We start from the raw sequence: 21,985 nt of genomic DNA, 5'->3' as shown, positions 1-21,985 counted from the left end.
AACTTCGTCACGTTCATTTGGTTTTCTTGGACTTTTTCTCTTTTTTTGTCTGTTTTTTTTTCTTTTTTTCTTTGTCTCTTCTTTTTTTTCTTTTCCACTTGAGGAAACTTTTAATTCCTAAATTTAAAATCATCATTATAATTGTTCTAAACTGTCAGTGGTTTGTTTTAACAACAACAACAATACCAATCACAACAGTAACAACAACAATAACAATACCAACAATAACAATACTAACAACAACAATATCAACAGCAATAACAATATTAATAACAACAACAATGACAATAACAACAATAATACCAACAACAATGGCATCAACGATAACAACAACATTAACTACGACAATAGCAACAGCAATAACAACAACAATAATAATAATAATAATAATAATAATAAAAGCTGCAAGCAGCATTGGGCGGGACCTCGCACTGGGCGATCCGCCTCCCGTGTGTTCCGCCTCCCGTGCGTTCTGCCTCCCGTACGTTCTGCCTCCTGTGTGTTCTGCCTCCCATACGTTCCGCCTCCCATGCGTTCTGCCTCCCGTGGCCGTCGACACCTACTTTCCACTCACACCTCTCCGTCCCAACACCAGCCTCCTCCCTTTTGCATCCATCCTCCTTTCATCCCTACAGAACACCTGCGCCCCTCTGCTGAAACCATCACCTTTTAATGAGGCTTTTATGTTGAAAAGTCAACTGTGTGTGTATGCAAGTGTGTGTGTGATAGACCGAATCTGTTTGAGTGACTTGAAATTGTACAAACAGGTGAGCATAAAACTCATGCTTTACCATTTTTAATAAGGCTTTGATTTTGTAAAACTTTATTGTGTGTGTGGGTGTACCGTTCACATTTTTATCATGTCCTCATTTTTTCATTTGTATTGTAGTTTATATATATATATATATATATATATATATATATATATATATATATATATATATATATATATATATGAACAAAAATATTAACGCACCACTTTTGTTTTTGATCCCATTTTTCATGAGCTGAACTCAAAGATCTAAAACTTTTTCTATGTACACAAAAGGCCTATTTCTCTCAAATATTGTTCATAAATTTGTCTAAATCTGTGTTAGTGAGCACTTCTCCTTTGTCCTTTGCTGAGATAATCCATCCACCTCACAGGTGTGGCAGATCCAGATGCTGATTAGACAGCAGGATTATTGCACAGGTGTGACTTAGGCTGGCCACAATAAAAGGCCACTCTAAAATGTGTACTTTTACTGTATTGGGTGGTCCATGGGGGTCAGAAAACCAGTCAGTATTTGGTGTGACCACCATTTTCCTCGCACAGTCTTCTTCATGAATTCTCTTAAACAGCTTTGGAGATGGCTTATGGTAGAGAAATGAACATTCAATTCACAGGCAAAAGCTCTGGTGGAGATTCCTGAAGTCAGCATGACCAGTGCATATTCCCTCCAAACTTGTGACATCTGTGGTAGTGTGCTGTGTGATAAAACTGCACATTTTGGAGTGGCCTTTTATTGTGGCCAGCCTAAGGCACACCTGTGCAATAATCCTGCTGTGTAATCAGCATCTTGATATGCCACACCTGTGAGGTGGGTGGATTATCTCAGCAAAGAAGAAGTGTTCACTAACACAAATTTAGACAGATTTGTGAACAATATTTGAGAGAAATAAACCTTGTGTGTACACAGAAAAAGTTTTAGATCTGTCAGTTCAGCTCATGAAAAATGGGAGTAAAAACAAAAGTGGTGCGTTTATATTTTTGTTCAGTATATATACATATATATATATATATATATATATATATATATATATATATATATATATATATATATATATATATATATATGTATCATAGTGTCCTAAATTTTTTGTAGTGCTCGATGTAAGGAACATTTTGACACTGGTTTCATGTCTCTTGCACATTCCTGCTGGCCGCTATGGTGGTTTCCATGTTTTTTGACATAGGTGGCACTACAGAGCCCATTTTGGCACCTACGGGGTTAATTTTTGCTTTTTATCAAATTTTTCGCCGGACCTGACATACGTGCCAAATTTGGTGAGTTTTGGAGCATGTTTAGGGGATCAAAATCCACTTCAAAGTGGTGTCGGGAAAATAATAATAATAATAATAATAATAATAATTAAAGCTGCAAGCAGCATTGGGTGGGACCTCGCACCGGGCGTTCCGCATCCCCCGTGATCCGCGTCCTGTGACCATTGACACCTCAGCTCCACTCACACCTCTCCGTCCCCATACCAGTTCCCACCCTTTAGTGTCCGTCGTTTTTACTTCTCTACAGAACACCAGCGACCCTCTGCTGAAACCACCATCACCTTTAAATGAGACTTTTATTTTGGAAACCCTACTGTGTGTATGTGCATTTGTTTAGTATGTGAGAGAAAGAATCAGTTTGAAAAATAAATTAAAATTGTATGAATAATTGAGCATAAAAGTGATGATTTATTACATTTAAGGCTTTTATTTTGGAAAAACCCTATTGTGTGAGCATGTGTGTCTGTGAGAAAGAGTACTTTTGAATGAAGAAACATTGTACAAACAGTTGAGCGTTTGGTCATAAAATGAAAAGAAGTTATGTCATAGACATTATGTATTATTTTTAATAGGGGTTTTATTTTGAAAACATGTATTCCGTGTACTTTGTAATGTGTGTAAAATGTCCAATATCCACAATATAATGCAGTAAAACCTGTTTTAAAATGAATGGAGAAAAAAAACCAAAAAAAAAAACCCAGTATCACCTGGGACTTGAACCAGGAACCTCTTGTTTCATAGGCAGCTACATGAACCACTGCACTATAGACAGACACTTACAAGTGTGCACCAGGAAGACTTATAGGGAATTAGTCATTGTGAAAAGTGAAATTAAACATAGTCTTGAAAAAATCTCCATAATTCCATAACCGTAGGTCGTATCTGAAAAATTCTTTCACTTTTGGATTCTGCAGACTTGTGGGAATTTAAGGAGGTATAACTTTTGTGTCAAAAGTCTGAAATGAATAAGCAGTAATTGCACAAACGTAGAGTACCTTTCAAAGGCAGATTGCCAACTTCCTGTTGGAGTTAGCTCATGAGTGTCAGTGTATGATTTGTCGGCTCAATCAGACCAACATTTTGGCATTTGTTTCATGTTTCTGTGACATTCCTACTGGCCGCTAGGGCAGATTTTGTGTGTTTTTTAGTACATAGGTGGCGCTACAGAGTCCATTTTGGCACCCAAGGGGTTAATTTTGATATTGTATGAAAATGTTCAGCAGCCATGACATACATGGCAAATTTGGTGAGTTTTGGAGCATGTTAAGGGGGTCAAATGGCAGTCTAAAGAGGAAAAAGTATGAAAAGAAACAAATTGTTATAAATCAATAACCGTACATCCTATGTCAAAAATTTTTGCATGTGAGAGTTGTGCTGAGTCCCGTGAATGCGTAGATATGTCACATGTGGGGAAAAACTCCAAAGTGAAAAATGAGTTCCAAACATGGCAACTTTGCGGGCTTGTAAAAAAAAACTAAGACAGTTATGGAAAAAGAACGAGAACATTTTTTTGAGGAGGCTTCACTCTATCTTTTGGTGCTATTTAGAAGTCAATACGACAAACGGTGTCATCTGAGTCAGTTTTAAAAATTTTATTTTGAAAGGCATATTGCGAACTTCCTGTTGGAGATAGCTCATAGGTGTCAGTGCGTGATTTGGTGGGCTCGATTAAACGAAGGTTTTAGCGTTGGTTTCGTGTGTCTACGACATTCCTACTGGAAGTTTGCAATTTGAGCATTTTATTTTGAAAGGCAAATTCTGAACTTCCTGTTGGAGTTAGGTCATGAGTACCCGCGCGTGATTTGTTGGGCTCGATGAGACAAAAATTTTGGCATTTGTTTCATGTTTCTACGACATTCCTAGTGGCCACTAGGGCCATTTTTTTGTATGTAGGGGGCGCTAGAGAGCTCATTTTGGCACCTATGGGGTTAATTTTTACATTTTATCAAATTTTTCACCAGGCCTGATATGTGTGCCAAATTTGGTGAGTTTGTGAGCATGTTTAGGGGGTCAAAATCCAGGTCAAAAACACGGAAGTATAATAATATAAAAACAAACGAATAACAATAGGGCCTTGCTTGCAGGCAAGGCCTCTCACTGTGAGAGGACCTTAGCTTTCGGCTCGGTCCCTAATAAAATCAACAGCTATGACAATAATAGTCATAATAATCTTAATAGAACAGTCTGACTTAAACTTCTATATTTTCTATATTTGAGGTCAGATCTCGTGGAAACAGAGGATGGTCTGAAGTGTCTTTGGTTCCACAAACATTTCACACATTTGAATTTAAACTAAATATGAGTAGAACAGAGCCCAGCCTTTAAATGACCAAATATGAGCATACATGTGTGGATGTGGTCCAGGTCCTGGTTTACTCTGGTCCTGGTTCACTCTGGTCCTGGTTCACCCTGGTTCTTGTCCTGGTTCAGTCTGGTCCTGGTTCAGTCTGGTCTTGGTTCAGTCTGGTCCTGGTTCAGTCTGGTCCTGGTTCAGTCTGGTCCTGGTTCAGTCTGGTCCTGGTTCAGTCTGGTTGTGGTTCCTTGTCCTCAGGTTGGAGTCAGCTGGCTGCCATGCACTGTGTGATGCTTCCAGACCTTCTGGGCCTCGACAAGTTCTGTCCTCCACTGTTAGAGATGTTAGCACGACGCTGGCAGGACCGCTGTCTGGAGGTGAGAACATAAAGACTACAGTACCCATGACCCTCTGCTGTCTGGAGGTAAGACTAAAGACTACAGTACCCATGACCCTCTGCTGTCTGGAGGTGAGAACAGAAAGACTACAGTACCCATGAGCCTCTGCTGTCTGGAGGTAAGGCTAAAGACTACAGTACCCATGAGCCTCTGCTGTCTGGAGGTAAGACTATAAAGACTACATTACCCATGAGCCTCTGCTGTCTGGAGGTAAGACTATAAAGACTACATTACCCATGAGCCTCTGCTGCTGGCAGGACCGCTGTCTGGACATAAAACACTACAGTACCCATGAGCCTCAGCTGCTGTTACCATGGAGATGTCACCTGCAGCCTCATGTCACCGTTTCTGTTTTTGTAGTTTTTAGGGAATGTGAAGCTCTGTGATTGGTCCATACAGCTTCAGCTCTTAACTCCGCCTCTCATGTGTTTCAGGTGCGTGAAGCAGCACAAGCTCTCCTATTGGCCGAGTTAAGGAGGATCGGCCAATCAGGGCGTAAGGACACTATCGACATGTGGGCGCCGTACCTGCCACAGTACGTGGACGCCGTAAGCTCCCGTGAGTACTGTCAATCAGACTGATGGGGCGGGGCTTACATCTGGCTACAGTCCAATGGGGCGGGGCTTACATCTGACTACAGTCCAATGAGGTTGGGCATACATCTGACCACAGTCCAGTGGGGCGTGGCTTACATCTGACCACAGTCCAATGGGGCGTGGATCTGGATCTGGTCTGCTTTGGATCTGGTCTGGTTTGAATCTTGTCTGGTTTGGATCTGGTCTACTTTGGATCCGGTCTACTTCTGATCTGGTCTACTTTGGATCTGGTCTGGTTTGGACCTGGTCTACTTTGGACCTGGTCTGGTTTGGATCTGGTCTACTTTGGATCTGGTCTGGTTTGGATCTGGTCTACTTTGGATCCGGTCTACTTCTGATCTGATCTAGTTTGGATCTGGTCTAGTTTGGACCTGGTCTGGTTTGGACCTGGTCTACTTTGGACCTGGTCTGGTTTGGACCTGGTCTACTTTGGATCTGGTCTGGTTTGGACCTGGTCTACTTTGGACCTGGTCTGGTTTGGACCTGGTCTACTTTGGATCTGGTCTAGTTTGGATCTGGTCTACTTTGGATCCGGTCTACTTCTGATCTGGTCTAGTTTGGACCTGGTCTGGTTTGGACCTGGTCTACTTTGGACTCGGTCTACTTTGGATCTGGTCTGGTTTGGATCTGGTCTACATTGGATCCGGTCTACTTCTGATCTGGTCTAGTTTGGACCTGGTCTAGTTTTGACCTGGTCTGGTTTGGACCTGGTCTACTTTGGACTCCGTCTACTTTGGACCTGGTCTACTTGGATCTGGTCTACTTCGGACCTGATCTGCTTTGGACCTGGTCTGCTTTGGACCTGGTCTACTTGGATCTGGTCTGCTTTGGACCTGGTGTACTTTGGACCTGGTCTACTTTGATCTGATCTACTTGGATTTGGTCTATTTGGATCTGGACTAGTTTGGACCTGGTCTGGTTTGGACCTGGTCTACTTGGATCTGGTCTACTTTGGACCTGGTCTGCTGGTCTTCCTGTGTGTGTGTGGGTGGAGTCTTGTTGCAGTTGCTAAGGATGCTGGGTGTTTCTCGGGGGAAACGGTCACCATGGCAACGGGCACCGGTCAGTATCGGGTTACCACAGTGTCAGCAGGAGGGGGAGGGGCATGTGATAGAGAATGACGGAAGGAGTGGAAGACACCTAACACCACCGTCAGACCTAACACCACCTGTCAGACCTAACACCACCCGACACACGTAACACCACTCGTCAGACCTAACACCACCTGACAGACGTAACACCACCTGACAGACCTAACACCACCAACAGACCTAACACCACCTGTCAGACCTAACACCACCAGTCAGACGTAACACCACCTGTCAGACGTAACACCACCAACAGACCTAACACCACCTGTCAGACCTAACACCACCCGACACACGTAACACCACTCGTCAGACCTAACACCACCTGACAGACGTAACACCACCCGACAGACCTAACACCACCAACAGACCTAACACCACCTGTCAGACCTAACACCACCAGTCAGACATAACACCACCTGTCAGACGTAACACCACCTGTCAGACCTAACACCACCAGTCAGACCTAACACCACCAACAGACCTAACACCACCAGTCAGACCTAACACTACCGACAGACCTAACACCACCCGACAGACCTAACACCACCCGACAGACGTTATACCACCTGTCAGACCTAACACCACCCGACAGACCTAACACCACCTGTCAGACCTAACACCACCCGTCAGACGTAACACCACCAACAGACCTAACACCACCTGTCAGACCTAACACTACCAACAGACCGAACACCACCTGACAGACCTAACACCGCCCATCAGACCTGACACCACCTGTCAGACCTAACACCACCAGCAGACGTAACACCACCTGTCAGACCTAACACCACCAGCAGACGTAACACCACCCGTCAGACGTAACACCACCTGTCAGACCTAACACTACCAACAGACTGAACACCACCAACAGACCTAACACCACCTATCAGACCTAACACCACCAGCAAACCTAACACCACCTGTCAGACCTAACACCATCAGCAAACCTAACACCACCAACAGACCTAACACCACCAACAGACCTAACACCACCTGTCAGACCTAACACCACCTTTAAGACCTAACACCACCCAACAGACCTAACACCACCAACAGACCTAACACCACCTGTCAGGCCTAACACCACCTGTCAGGCGTAACACCACCTGTCAGACCTAACATGCCCTGTCAGACCTAACACCACCAACAGACCCAACACCACCTGTCAGACCTAACTCCACCTGACATACCTAACTCCACCTGACAGACCTAACACCACCTGTCAGACCTAACACCACCCAACCTAACAGCACCAACAGACCTAACACCACCTGTCAGACCTAACACCACCAACAGACCTAACACCACCCGACAGACCTAACACCACCAACAGACCTAACACCACCTGTCAGACCTAACACCACCCACCAGACCTAACACCACCAACAGACCTAACACCACCTGTCAGGCCTAACACCACCTGTCAGACCTAACACCATCCGTCAGACCTAACACCACCAGTCAGACCTAACACCACCAGCAAACCTAACACCACCAGCAAACCTTACACCACTCGTTAGACCTAACACCACCTATCAGACCTAACATGCCCTGTCAGACCTAACACCACCTATCAGACCTAACATGCCCTGTCAGACCTAACACCACCAACAGACCCAACACCACCTGTCAGACCTAACTCCGCCTGACATACCTAACACCACCTGTCAGACCTAACTCCACCTGACATACCTAACACCACCCGTCAGACCTAACACCACCCGACAGACCTAACACCACCAACAGACCTAACACCACCTGACAGACCTAACACCACCCGACAGACCTAACACACCTGTCAGACGTAACACCACCTGTCAGACCTAACACCACCCGACAGACCTAACACCACCCGTCAGACCTAACACCACCCGACAGACCTAACACCACCTGTCAGACCTAACACCACCGACAGACCTAACACCACCTGTCAGACGTAACACCACCTGTCAGACCTAACACCACCGACAGACCTAACACCACCCGTCAGACCTAACACCACCCGACAGACCTAACACCACCCGTCAGACCTAACACCACCGACAGACCTAACACCACCCGTCAGACCTAACACCACCCGACAGACCTAACACCACCCGTCAGACCTAACACCACCCGACAGACCTAACACCACCTGTCAGACCTAACACCACCAACAGACCTAACACCACCCGACAGGCGTAACACCACCCGACAGACGTAACACCACCTGTCAGACCCAACATCACCTGTCAGACCTAACTCCACCTGTCAGACCTAACTCCACCTGACATACCTAACTCCGCCTGACATACCTAACACCACCTGTCAGACCTAACTCCACCTGACATACCTAACACCACCCGACAGACCTAACACCACCCGACAGACCTAACACACCTGTCAGACGTAACACCACCTGTCAGACCTAACACCACCCGACAGACCTAACACCACCTGTCAGACCTAACACCACCGTCAGACCTAACACCACCCGACAGACCTAACACCACCTGTCAGACCTAACACCACCTGTCAGACCTAACACCACCCGACAGACCTAACACCAACCGACAGACCTAACACCACCCGACAGACCTAACACCAACCGACAGACCTAACACCACCTGTCAGACCTAACACCACCCGACAGACCTAACACCACCTGTCAGACCTAACACCACCGTCAGACCTAACACCACCCGACAGACCTAACACCACCTGTCAGACCTAACACCACCCGACAGACCTAACACCACTGACAGACCTAACACCACCCGTCAGACCTAACACCACCCGACAGACCTAACACCACCCGACAGACGTAACACCACCCGACAGACGTAACACCACCTGTCAGACCTAACACCACCGACAGACCTAACACCACCGACAGACGTAACATCACCTGTCAGACGTAACACCACCCGTCAGACCTAACACCACCCGACAGACCTAACACCACCTGTCAGACCTAACACCACCAACAGACCTAACACCACCCGACAGACGTAACACCACCTGTCAGACCCAACATCACCTGTCAGACCTAACTCCACCTGTCAGACCTAACTCCACCTGACATACCTAACTCCGCCTGACATACCTAACACCACCTGTCAGACCTAACTCCACCCGACATACCTAACACCACCCGACATACGTAACACCACCCGACAGACCTAACACCACCAACAGACCTAACACCACCCGACAGACCTAACACCACCCGACAGACCTAACACACCTGTCAGACGTAACACCACCTGTCAGACCTAACACCACCCGACAGACCTAACACCACCTGTCAGACCTAACACCACCGTCAGACCTAACACCACCCGACAGACCTAACACCACCTGTCAGACCTAACACCACCCGTCAGACCTAACACCACCCGACAGACCTAACACCAACCGACAGACCTAACACCACCCGACAGACCTAACACCACCCGACAGACCTAACACCACCCGACAGACCTAACACACCTGTCAGACGTAACACCACCTGTCAGACCTAACACCACCCGACAGACCTAACACCACCTGTCAGACCTAACACCACCGTCAGACCTAACACCACCCGACAGACCTAACACCACCTGTCAGACCTAACACCACCCGTCAGACCTAACACCACCCGACAGACCTAACACCAACCGACAGACCTAACACCACCCGACAGACCTAACACCAACCGACAGACCTAACACCACCTGTCAGACCTAACACCACCCGACAGACCTAACACCACCCGTCAGACCTAACACCACCCGACAGACCTAACACCACCTGACAGACCTAACACCACCTGTCAGACCTAACACCACCCGACAGACCTAACACCACCTGTCAGACCTAACACCACCGACAGACCTAACACCACTGACAGACCTAACACCACCCGTCAGACCTAACACCACCCGACAGACCTAACACCACCCGACAGACGTAACACCACCCGACAGACGTAACACCACCTGTCAGACCTAACACCACCGACAGACCTAACACCACCCGACAGACGTAACATCACCTGTCAGACGTAACACCACCTGTCAGACCTAACACCACCGACAGACGTAACACCACCTGTCAGACGTAACACCACCTGTCAGACCTAACACCACCTGTCAGACCTAACACCACCCGACAGACCTAACACCACCAACAGACCTAACACCACCTGTCAGACCTAACACCACCAACAGACCTAACACCACCCATCAGACCTAACACCACCAACAGACCTAACACCACCTGTCAGCCCTAACACCACCAGTCAGACCTAACACCACCAACAGACCTAACACCACCTGTCAGACGTAACACCACCAACAGACCGAACACCACCTGTCAGACGTAACACCACCAACAGACCGAACACCACCTGACAGACCTAACACCGCCCATCAGACCTGACATCACCTGTCAGACCTAACACCACCCATCAGACCTAACACCACCCGTCAGACCTAACACCACCTGTCAGACCTAACAAAACCCGTCAGACGTAACACCACCTGTCAGACCTAACACTACCAACAGACTGAACACCACCCAACAGCCCTAACACCACCTGTCAGACGTAACACCACCTGTCAGACGTAACGCCACCTGTCAGACCTAACACCACCGTCAGACCTAACACCACCTGTCAGACCTAACACCACCAACAGACCTAACACCACCTGTCAGACCTAACACCACCAGCAAACCTAACACCACCTGTCAGACCTAACACCATCAGCAAACCTAACATCACCAGCAAACCTAACACCACCAACAGACCTAACACCACCAACAGACCTAACACCACCTGACAGACCTAACACCACCTGTCAGACCTAACACCACCAACAGACCTAACACCACCTGTCAGGCCTAACACCACCTGTCAGGCGTAACACCACCTGTCAGACCTAACACCACCCGTCAGACCTAACACCACCAGCAAACCTAACACCACTCGTTAGACCTAACACCACCTATCAGACCTAACACCACCTGTCAGACCTAACACCACCCACCAGACCTAACACCACCAACAGACCTAACACCACCTGTCCGGCCTGACACCACCTGACAGACCTAACACCACCAACAGACCTAATACCACCTGTCAGACCTAACACCACCAGTCAGACGTAACATCACCTGTCTGACCTAACACCACCTCTCATACCTAACACCACCCGACAGACTTAACAGCACCAACAGACCTAACACCACCTGTCAGACCTAACACCACCCATCAGACCTAACACCACCCATCAGACCTAACACCACCAACAGACCTAACACCACCTGTCAGACCTAACACCACCTGTCAGACCTAACACCACCTGACAGACCTAACACCACCAACAGACCTAACACCACCTGTCAGACCTAACACCACCTGTCAGACCTATGACCACCAACAGACCTAACACCACCTGTCAGACGTAACACCACCAACAGACCTAACACCACCTGTCAGACCTAACACTACCAACAGACCGAACACCACCTGACAGACCTAACACCACCCGTCAGATGTAACACCACCTGTCAGACCTAACACCATCAGCAAACCTAACACCACCTGTCAGACCTAACACCACCAGCAAACCTAACACCACCAACAGACCTAACACCACCCGACAGACCTAACACCACCAACAGACCTAACACCACCTGTCAGACCTAACACCACCTGACAGACGTAACACCACCAACAGACCTAACACCACCTGTCAGACCTAACACCACCTGTCAGACCTATGACCACCAACAGACCTAACACCACATGTCAGACCTAACACCACCTGTCAGACCTAACACTACCAACAGACCGAACACCACCTGACAGACCTAATACCGCCCATCAGACCTGACACCACCTGTCAGACCTAACACCACCTGTCAGACCTAACACCACCCGTCAGATGTAACACCACCTGTCAGACCTAACACCATCAGCAAACCTAACACCACCTGTCAGACCTAACACCACCAGCAAACCTAACACCACCAACAGACCTAACACCACCCAACAGACCTAACACCACCTTTCAGACCTAACACCACCAACAGACCTAACACCACCTTCAAGACATAACACCACCCACCAGACCTAACACCACCTGTCAGGCCTAACACCACCTGTCAGACCTAACACCACCCGTCAGACCTAACACCACCAGCAAACCTAACACCACTCGTTAGACCTAACACCACCTATCAGACCTAACACGCCCTGTCAGACCTAACTCCACCTGACATACCTAACACCACCTGTCAGACCTAACACCACCTGACATACCTAACACCACCTGTCAGACCTAACTCCACCTGACATACCTAACTCCACCTGTCAGACCTAACACCACCCAACCTAACAGCACCAACAGACCTAACATCACCCGACAGACCTAACACCACCTGTCAGACCTAACACCACCAACAGACCTAACACCACCTGTCAGACCTAACACCACCCACCAGACCTAACACCACCAACAGACCTAACACCACCTGTCAGGCCTAACACCACCTGTCAGACCTAACACCATCCGTCAGACCTAACACCACCAGTCAGACCTAACACCACCAGCAAACCTAACACCACCCGTTAGACCTAACACCACCTATCAGACCTAACACGCCCTGTCAGACCTTACACCACCAACAGACCCAACATCACCTGTCAGACCTAACTCCACCTGACATACCTAACTCCACCTGACATACCTAACACCACCAACAGACCTCACACCACCCGACAGACCTAACACCACCAACAGACCTAACACCACCCAACAGACCTAACACCACCTGTCAGACGTAACACCACCTGTCAGACCTAACACCACCCGACAGACGTAACACCACCTTTCAGACCTAACACCACCCGACAGACCTAACACCACCAACAGACCTAACACCACCAACAGACCTAACACCACCTGTCAAGCCTAACACCACCTGTCAGACCTAACACCACCCGTCAGACCTAACACCACCACTCAGACCTAACACCACCAGCAAACCTAACACCACCTATCAGACCTAACACGCCCTGTCAGACCTTACACCACCAACAGACCCAACACCACCTGTCAGACCTAACTCCACCTGACATACATAACACCACCTGTCAGACGTAACACCACCCAACCTAACACCACCAACAGACCTAACGCCACTGTTTTGTTCTGGTTCTGTTCGGGTCATGTGTCCTTTTTGTCCAATCACAGCGCAGCATGTTATGGAAGTTTTTCTCTGTTGCTGGTGAATAATGAAATAGAGACATCTGCCGGCCAACAATATTTTATTTCTTTGTCAAGAAAGGTCAGTTCTGCACACGAGCGGCGATTGTGAAGAAAAAACAAAGAGCTTCTCACAAGGTCCACCTTTTATAGGGTGAATCACATTTGCAGGTGACACCTCCAGTCTCCTCAAAGGGCCTTTGGACTGAATGATGAACTCACAGCTTTAACAATCAGTCACCTTTCATTACCTTTGGTTACCATTTGTTACCTTTCCTTACCTTTTGTTACCTTTCGTTACCTTTTGTTACCTTTTGTTACCTTGCAAGAAAATGTACACACACAGTAGACGGATTTGGGTAAGGATATGGGAAAATTAGCATGCAGTGGGGGGTATTCGGGAAAGTTAGCATGTAGTGGGGAAGGGTAGTCAGGAATGGATATGGAAACAAAGAACGGACTCAGAAAATTCCAGTACAAGCATCAGTCATGTTTTAATTAAGTTTTTATCTCATTAACCAATCAAGCGCTGAGCACCGCCTCCTGCCGTTAACGGGACATCAAAGGCCTCGTTAACAGGATTAATCAGTTTAATTACACACAGTTTAATTAGTGTGATTTGTGCTGCTGCACCCGTCCTGTTGAATTGTGGGTAATATTTGTGTGTTCTCTGATTAGACCCTTCAGCCTCAGGTTAATGAACAGCTGCTTTAATTAGACTGAGAAGAGTTAACAAAGGAGCCGGCATGTTCATTATCTGAGAACAGGAGGGGGGAGGGGCCGTCCGACCAGGCTCCACTCGCTACTGAGGAGGGGGTGGGGCCGTCTGACCAGGCCCCCCCCCCCCCCAATGAGGGGGGAGGGCAGTATAATAAACAGGAGGGGAAGGGGCAGTCAGTCTCCACCTCCTAATGAGGAGGGGGAGGGGCAGTCGAACCAGGCTCCACCCCCTGATGAGGAGGGGGAGGGGCAGTCAGAGAATCAAGAATCTGTTCTTTTTGAGAACCGGATCCCAGTAGCTCGATTCCTTGGAATCGTTTGCCTGCTTAACGATTCTGTTGATCCATTCTGCCTTCGTTGTGCATGTGCGATGATGTCACACGTACGCTGCATTGTTTTGGTCAGAATGTAGACAACATGGAGTAGAGACAGAAACGGACTGAACAGACCACACCAGGTCTAAACAGACCACACCAGGTCTAAACAGACCACACCAGGTCTAAACAGACCGCACCAGGTCTACACAGACCACACCAGGTCTAAACAGACCGCACCAGGTCCAAACAGACCGCACCAGGTCCAAACAGACCACACCAGGTCCAAACAGACCGCACCAGGTCCAAACAGACCACACCAGGTCTACACAGACCGCACCAGGTCCAAACAGACCGCACCAGGTCCAAACAGACCACACCAGGTCTACACAGACCGCACCAGGTCCAAACAGACCGCACCAGGTCCAAACAGACCACACCAGGTCTAAACAGACCACACCAGGTCCAAACAGACCGCACCAGGTCTAAACAGACCACACCAGGTCTAAACAGACCGCACCCGGTCCAAACAGACCACACCAGGTCCAGCCTAACTCTGTCAAAGCTTCCATGTCTTCTAAAGGTGGAATCCCTCCAATCTGCTCAAATATTTGTCCACAGCATGTGACTCATTTACAGGAATGTCACATATTTGATTCACTACTTGGCGGCGCTTGTGAATGTAGCGGCAGAGTGAACGCCAGGCCGGTTCCAGTGTGGACAACAAACATCGTAACTCCTCAAATATAAGTTTCCGAAGATAAGACGGGAAAGAAAATGAGGTGCAGAACAACGGGAGACGAGCCGAGCTGAGTCGAACCGGTTCCATGTAGTAGAAATGCGGCAATAGAGGAATTAGTAAAGAGTCTGTAGTTCCACTTTCACTGTACCCCCCCCCCCCCAAACCGGCCCAGCGTCATCTGTTCTTATTACTTGTTTATACTGTATATGTTTTATTTTCTGTGCAGATGGAAATATAAAAGACAGTTCATGCAAACACACCTGTTCGTACTCTTTTCGTCCCACAGCCAATGACAATAGAAAAGAGAATCGATAGAGAATCGGATTGATAAGCAATATCGATAATGGAATCGGAATCGTTAAATTCTTAACAATTCCCATCCATAGTCAGACCAGGCTCCACCCCCTCTGGGTTTGCATCTTTACTCTTTGGTCTTTTATTCATTAAATTCTTTTCCTGGTTTGTCATCCTTAGTTTTTTCTTCGTCTTGTTTTTCATTTTTGTTTTTTTTCCATGTCCTGTTGCGCTGTCTTTCTTGTGTTGTTTGTGTTTTCATAGCATATCTTTATTTATTCGCCATCTCGTCTTTGCTTTGTTTGTCATATATTCACATTCTTCTTTGTCGTCTTTGTTGTTTTCTTTCATCTTTTTCGTCATTTTCATGTTTGTGTTTTCGTCCATTGAGTCTTTCTTCTGGTTTTTATTGTCATTGCACAAATGTATTAAATCTCATCAGTGACACTGTGTTGATTTGAGGGAAATACGTTCTGGAGCAGATGGAGTAAGGGTCAAAGGTCACCAGGACCAGGACAGGGTCAAAGGTCAGCAGGACCAGGACAGGGTCAAAGGTCAGCAGGACCAGCAGAGACAGGGTCAAAGGTCAGCAGGACCAGCAGAGACAGGGTCAAAGGTCACTAGGACAGGGTCAAAGGTCACCAGGACAATACAACTGACCAAGATGGCGCCGGGTGTTGTGGCAAGCCATCTCCCTTTCTCGTATTCACTGCTTATTGTTCTACTCGTGGTGTCTTTGCTTGTGACTGAAACACAGACCTTGTTGGTCTATGAGCGACAGGCTCTTTATAACATTTGTGATACGATCGGAAAGTTTTATCATGCCGATTATGATCAGAGGACTACGACGCTTCCTCCGTTTCTGGCTTCGGTGCCTGCGGAGCTGCTCCGCTGAGAGTCGGCCTTCTGTCCTTGGAGAGCGACCCGTAGGAAACGGGGTCGGGCTCGTGGCACATGCGCAGGCGTGCGTGTGAAGCTTCAGATCTGGTTTCTGGAGAAAAATCGACATCGTCCTGGTGATTTGTCTCATCGTTCGAAATGATCCATTCTGCCGCCAGCGGTGCCTTCTTCCTGTTTACCCGGCGTCTGTGGAGCTCGATCAGCTGACGCAGCGCTGCTCGTCACGGAGGAGGCGGGGCTGGAGAGCCGGAGTGAACCCCGACAACCTGCATCGGGTGCACTGCACTACTGTCCCTCCAGATCAGGACCAAAGGGTCCAGATGGCATTGATAAATGCCAGGTCTCTGTCTAATAAAACATCTGTCCTCCATGATTTTTATGAGACTCATCAGCTGGATGCCATGTTTATCATGGACAGTTGGGTGGGTGATGGTGAAGTGGCCCCCCTGCTGGAACTCTGTCCTCCTGATACCAGCTTCTTCAGCTCCCCCAGACTGACAGGGAGGGGAGGAGGGGTGGCTGCAGTTTTAATAACTCTCTTAAATGCAGACAGTCTGTGAACTCTGCTGCATTTACCTCTTTTGAGTCACTGCTCTTCACTATTACTCATCCCTGTGTGGTCTTAGTTGCTGTTATTTATCGTCCTCCCAAGTATAATGAACAATTCATTTCTGATTTTGCCACCTTTTTAACTAGTTTTATTGTTCATTATGATAGGATTTTAATTGTGGGTGATTTTAATATTCATTTATGCTGTGAGGATAAGCCACTGGTCACAGACTTTTTAAACATAATTAATTCCTTTAATCTTACAGTTTGTGTCTGGTCCAACTTATTGCCGTGGACATACTCTGGATCTCATCTTAGGCTTTGGGTTGTCTGTTTCAGTTAAAAATCTCTGCATCTTACCGGTGTTAGACCATTTATTAATTTTATTTGATATTTTAATCCCTATCTCATCAACCTCAGGAGGTGGAACGGTGACATCAAGGTCATCTAGGTCCATCAGCCCAAGTGCCTTCCATGATTTGAACTCAAGGCTGCCTGAACTGGCTGACTCTGTTTTCAGTATTGACAGTTCAGTAGATGACCTGACTGAGCATTTTAACCTTGTCCTTCGGAACCTGCTGGATTCTTTGGCCCCAGCAAAGGTTAGGAAGAGTCTTAAAAAGAACCCTACTCCTTGGCTGAATGATGATGTTTTACTCCTTAAAAAACATTGCAGGAAGGCTGAGCGTCAGTGGCGTAAATCCAGGCTAGATGTTTTTTATCAATCCTGGAAGGACAGTCTAGTGACATATCAGTCTGCCATGTCAGCTGCAATGTCTGCATTTGACTCACATCTGATTGATAATAATAGACATGATTCTAAGTTGTTGTTTGATACTGTGTCTAAACTCACCCAGATCAATCAGGTGGTCAGCTGTCCACAACTGACAGCACAGGACTTTCTTTTATTCTTTAATGATAAGGTTATGGACATCAGACTGCAGACTCCAGTCTCTGCAGTCGGATCCATTATGTGATGCTGCACCTTCTTTTAGCAATGGACAAGGATTAAGTGTTTTTGAGCTTCCTACATTGTCTGAACTATCTAAGATTGTTAGTTCATCACGCTCAACAGCCTGTCCATTGGATCCTCTCCCTTCTTGGGTCATAAAGGAGCTCTGGTCTACACTTGGCCCGTATGTTTTATCTATTTTAAATTATTACCCTGTCTTCAGGGGTTTTTCCAGCATGTTTTAAATCAGCTGTGGTAAAACCATTGTTAAAGAAGCCTGGACTAGATGCTGAAACCCCATCTAACTACAGACCCGTCTCAAACCTTGCTTTTTTATCAAAAGTGTTTGAGAAAGTGGTGTCAAAGCAGCTGGTCCGTTACCTGACAGAAAAGAATGTCTTTGAGCCTCTTCCGTCTGCTTTTAGGGCAAACCACTCCACTGAGACTGCACTGACAAAGGTGGTTAATGATCTGTTGTTGAACGCTGACTCTGATTGTGCTTCAGTCTTATTGTTGTTGGACCTCAGTGCTGCCTTCGATACGGTTGATCACTGTATTTTAACTGAAAGACTTGAATACCATTTTGGAATCTCTGGCAAGGTGCTATCCTGGTTAAAGTCTTACCTGTCAGAGAGATCTCAGTGTGTTTTATTTAATAATGTCCTGTCTGAGCCCTGCATAGTGAAGCATGGGGTTCCTCAGGGTTCTGTTCTGGGTCCTCTGCTTTTCTCACTGTATCTTGCACCACTTGGTAAATTATTACATTCCTTGGAAATTGATTTTCACTGTTATGCAGATGATTTGCAGTTGTACATGCCTTTAACCTGTGAAAATAGGTTTAACCTGTCAAAAATTGAGGGTTGTCTTTCAGCTGTTAGGGATTGGCTCTCTGAAAATTTCCTTTTCCTGAACTCTGCAAAGACTGAAATGATGATCATTGGACCACAGAAGTTGCAACATTTATTCAATAATGTTACTTTGTCTCTTGATGACTGTGTTGTCCTTGGCAGAGACAAGATGGAAAACCTTGGTGTCATATTTGACCAGTCACTTGCTTTTGATAAGCATATCAAGGAGGTGACTGGAATATCATTTTTTCATCGTCGAAGGATCGCTAAGATCAGGCCAATCCTGAGTGACAAAGATGCTGAAGTCCTCATTCACGCCTTCGTAACATCTCGTTTGGACTATTGTAATGCTCTTCTTTCAGGATTACCTAAAAAAAGTTTGCGAGTCCTGCAGATGGTGCAAAATGCTGCCGCTCGGGTTCTGATTGGAGCTGGGACATATGATCACATGACCCCAGTGTTGGCCTCTTTGCACTGGCTTCCATGTCAGGTTCGTGCTGATTTTAAGGTGCTTTTATTGACTTATAAAATTTTAAATGGAGCGGCACCTTCTTACTTAACGGAGCTGGTTAGACTGTATGCACCTTCTCGTGCCCTTCACTCTCAAGGATCTGGCCTCCTGACTGTGGCTAAAGTCAGGAAGAAGACTGTGGGTGAGCCAGCCTTTTCTGTCTGTGCACCAACACTCTGGAACATCTTCCTCTGGACAGAAGGCAGGCATGTTCTGTGGAGGTTTTTACAGCAAAGCTCCACACCCACTGGTTTACTCTGTGTTATAAGTCCTGATGTGTTTTTACTGTTAATGTTTTTAGCTTTTATGTTTTATTGTGATTGATTTTATATCTGTACAGCACTTTGATTGAAAGCGCTTTACAAAATAAATTATTATTATTATTATTATTATTATTATTATTAGGACCAGGACAGGGTCAAAGGTCACCAGGACCAGCTGTTCCAATTGCAGATAGATTTGTGTTCTTAGGAAGTGCGTTCTCTGTGTTCTTGACTTTGACAAATGGCTCCTGAATCTGAACTAAACTGTTTCTTTTTTTTTTCTTTTTTTTTATTCTACTGTTCTTTTTTCTTTCTTTTTTTTTAACTCATCTGTTTGTTATTCTCCAGCTGGAACCACCACTGAGCCCTCCCCACCAGCCCCGCCCCCACCTGAGGCTCAGCCAATAGAAACCAAGGTCCCTGAGGAGGAGCTGGACGTCACCGACGATGACATCACAGCAGGTAGGAGTGGCCTCTGTCTGCCTCTAACTCTGGGTTTCCATGACAACAACTCCAGTAACAACCATGTGATGTCATTATAAGTTTTATTATAATAAAATGTATAGATGTAGAAGTTACAATAAAATATATATAGTAGAAAAAGAAAAGATTAAAATATATATGTTGGAGAAATATATATACATATGTGTATATATATATATATATATATATATATATATATATATATATATATATATATATATATATATGTGTGTATACACACTATATTTCCAAAAGTCTTGTCTCCCCCATCCCAATCCTCAGACTCAGCTGTTCCAGTCCCTTCCATGTCCACAGGTGTATTAAATCCAGCCCTAGGCATGCAGACTGCTTTTACAAACATTTGGGACAGAATGGGTCTCTCTCAGGAGCTCAGTGAATTCCAGCGTGGAACTGTGATAGGATGCCACCTGTGACACAAATCCAGTGGTGAAATTTCCTGGCTCCTAAATATTCCACAGTCAGCTGTCAGCTGGATTATAAGAAAGTGGAAGTGTTTGGGAACGACGGCGACTCAGCCACGCAGTGGTAGGCCACGGAAACTGACGGAGCGGGGTCAGCGGATGCTGAGGTGCAGAGTGTGAAGAGGTGGACGACTGTCTGCAGAGTCAATGGTACAGACCTCCAAACTTCATGTGTCCTTCAGATTAGCTCCAGAACAGTGCGCACAGAGCTTCATGGAATGGGTTTCCGTGGCCGAGCGGCCGCATCCGAGCCGTACATCAGCAAGTGCAATGCACAGTGGTGGATGCAGTGGTGTAAAGCACGCCGCCACTGGACTGTAGAGCAGGGGAGGAGCCTTCTCTGGACTGACCAATCACACTTCTCCATCTGGCAATCTGACGGACGGGTCTGGGTTTGGCGGTCTCCAGGAGAACGATACTTGTGGGAGCGCATTGTGCCGAGTGTAAAGTTTGGTGGAGGGGGGGTTATGGTGTGGGGTTGTTTTTCAGGAGCTGGGCTGGGCCCCTTAGTTCCAGTGAAAGGAACTGGGAATGCTTCAGCAGAACAAGACATTTTGGACAATTCCACGTTCCCAACTTTGTGGGAACAGTTTGGAGCCGGCCCCTTCCTCTTCCAACATGACTGTGCACCAGTGCACAAAGCAAGGTCCATTTGGACATGGAGGACAGAGTCTGGTGTGGATGAACTGGACTGGCCTGCACACAGTCCTGACCTCAACCCCATAGAACACCTTTGGATGAATTAGAGCGCAGACTGAGAGCCAGGCCTTCTGTCCAACATCAGTGTGGGACCTCACAAATGCACTTCTGGAAGAATGGTCCAAAATTCCCATGAACACACTCCTAAACCTTGTGGACAGCCTTCCCAGAAGAGTTGAAGCTGTTAGAGCTGCAAAGGGTGGAGCCACGTCAGACTGAACCCATAGACTAGGAATGGGATGGACCTGACATTCATATGGGAGTCAAAGCAGGAGAGGGAATACTGTTGGATATATATATATATAGTGTGTATATATATATATATATATATATATACATACATACAGGAGGTCCTCGGGTTACGCGGTACTTGACCTACGCTGTTTCGACTTTACGACGCCTGAGTCTAGAGTGTCTGTGTTTGTGCGCCGTAATTTTCTCGGTATCCTCGCCTTTTTCACCCTCCGTTTTCACATCATGGCCCAAAAAAGAAAGCAGGATCTTCTAGCGATGCTGGTCCAGCCAAGAGGAAAGCCATTATGATGGAAACGAAGCAGGATATCATCAAAAG

General features: G+C 46.7%; 1 protein-coding gene across 1 annotated transcript in view; it reads left to right on the top strand.

Annotated features, from left to right (window-relative positions):
• The window catches only part of LOC115416020 (WD repeat-containing protein 7-like), a gene marked incomplete at its 5' end in the record, with an annotated part of 65,044 nt that overhangs the window by 31,500 nt on the left and 11,559 nt on the right, over positions 1-21,985 (top strand). The window contains 3 exon segments of the mRNA XM_030129719.1: positions 4,596-4,714; positions 5,170-5,293; positions 20,099-20,212. Of these exon segments, the coding sequence (XP_029985579.1) occupies positions 4,596-4,714; positions 5,170-5,293; positions 20,099-20,212 (357 nt within the window).

This window comes from Sphaeramia orbicularis, unplaced genomic scaffold (assembly GCF_902148855.1).
Source record: "Sphaeramia orbicularis unplaced genomic scaffold, fSphaOr1.1, whole genome shotgun sequence".
NCBI classification, from domain to species: domain Eukaryota; kingdom Metazoa; phylum Chordata; class Actinopteri; order Kurtiformes; family Apogonidae; genus Sphaeramia; species Sphaeramia orbicularis.
This window is presented reverse-complemented; position numbering and strand designations above follow the sequence as displayed.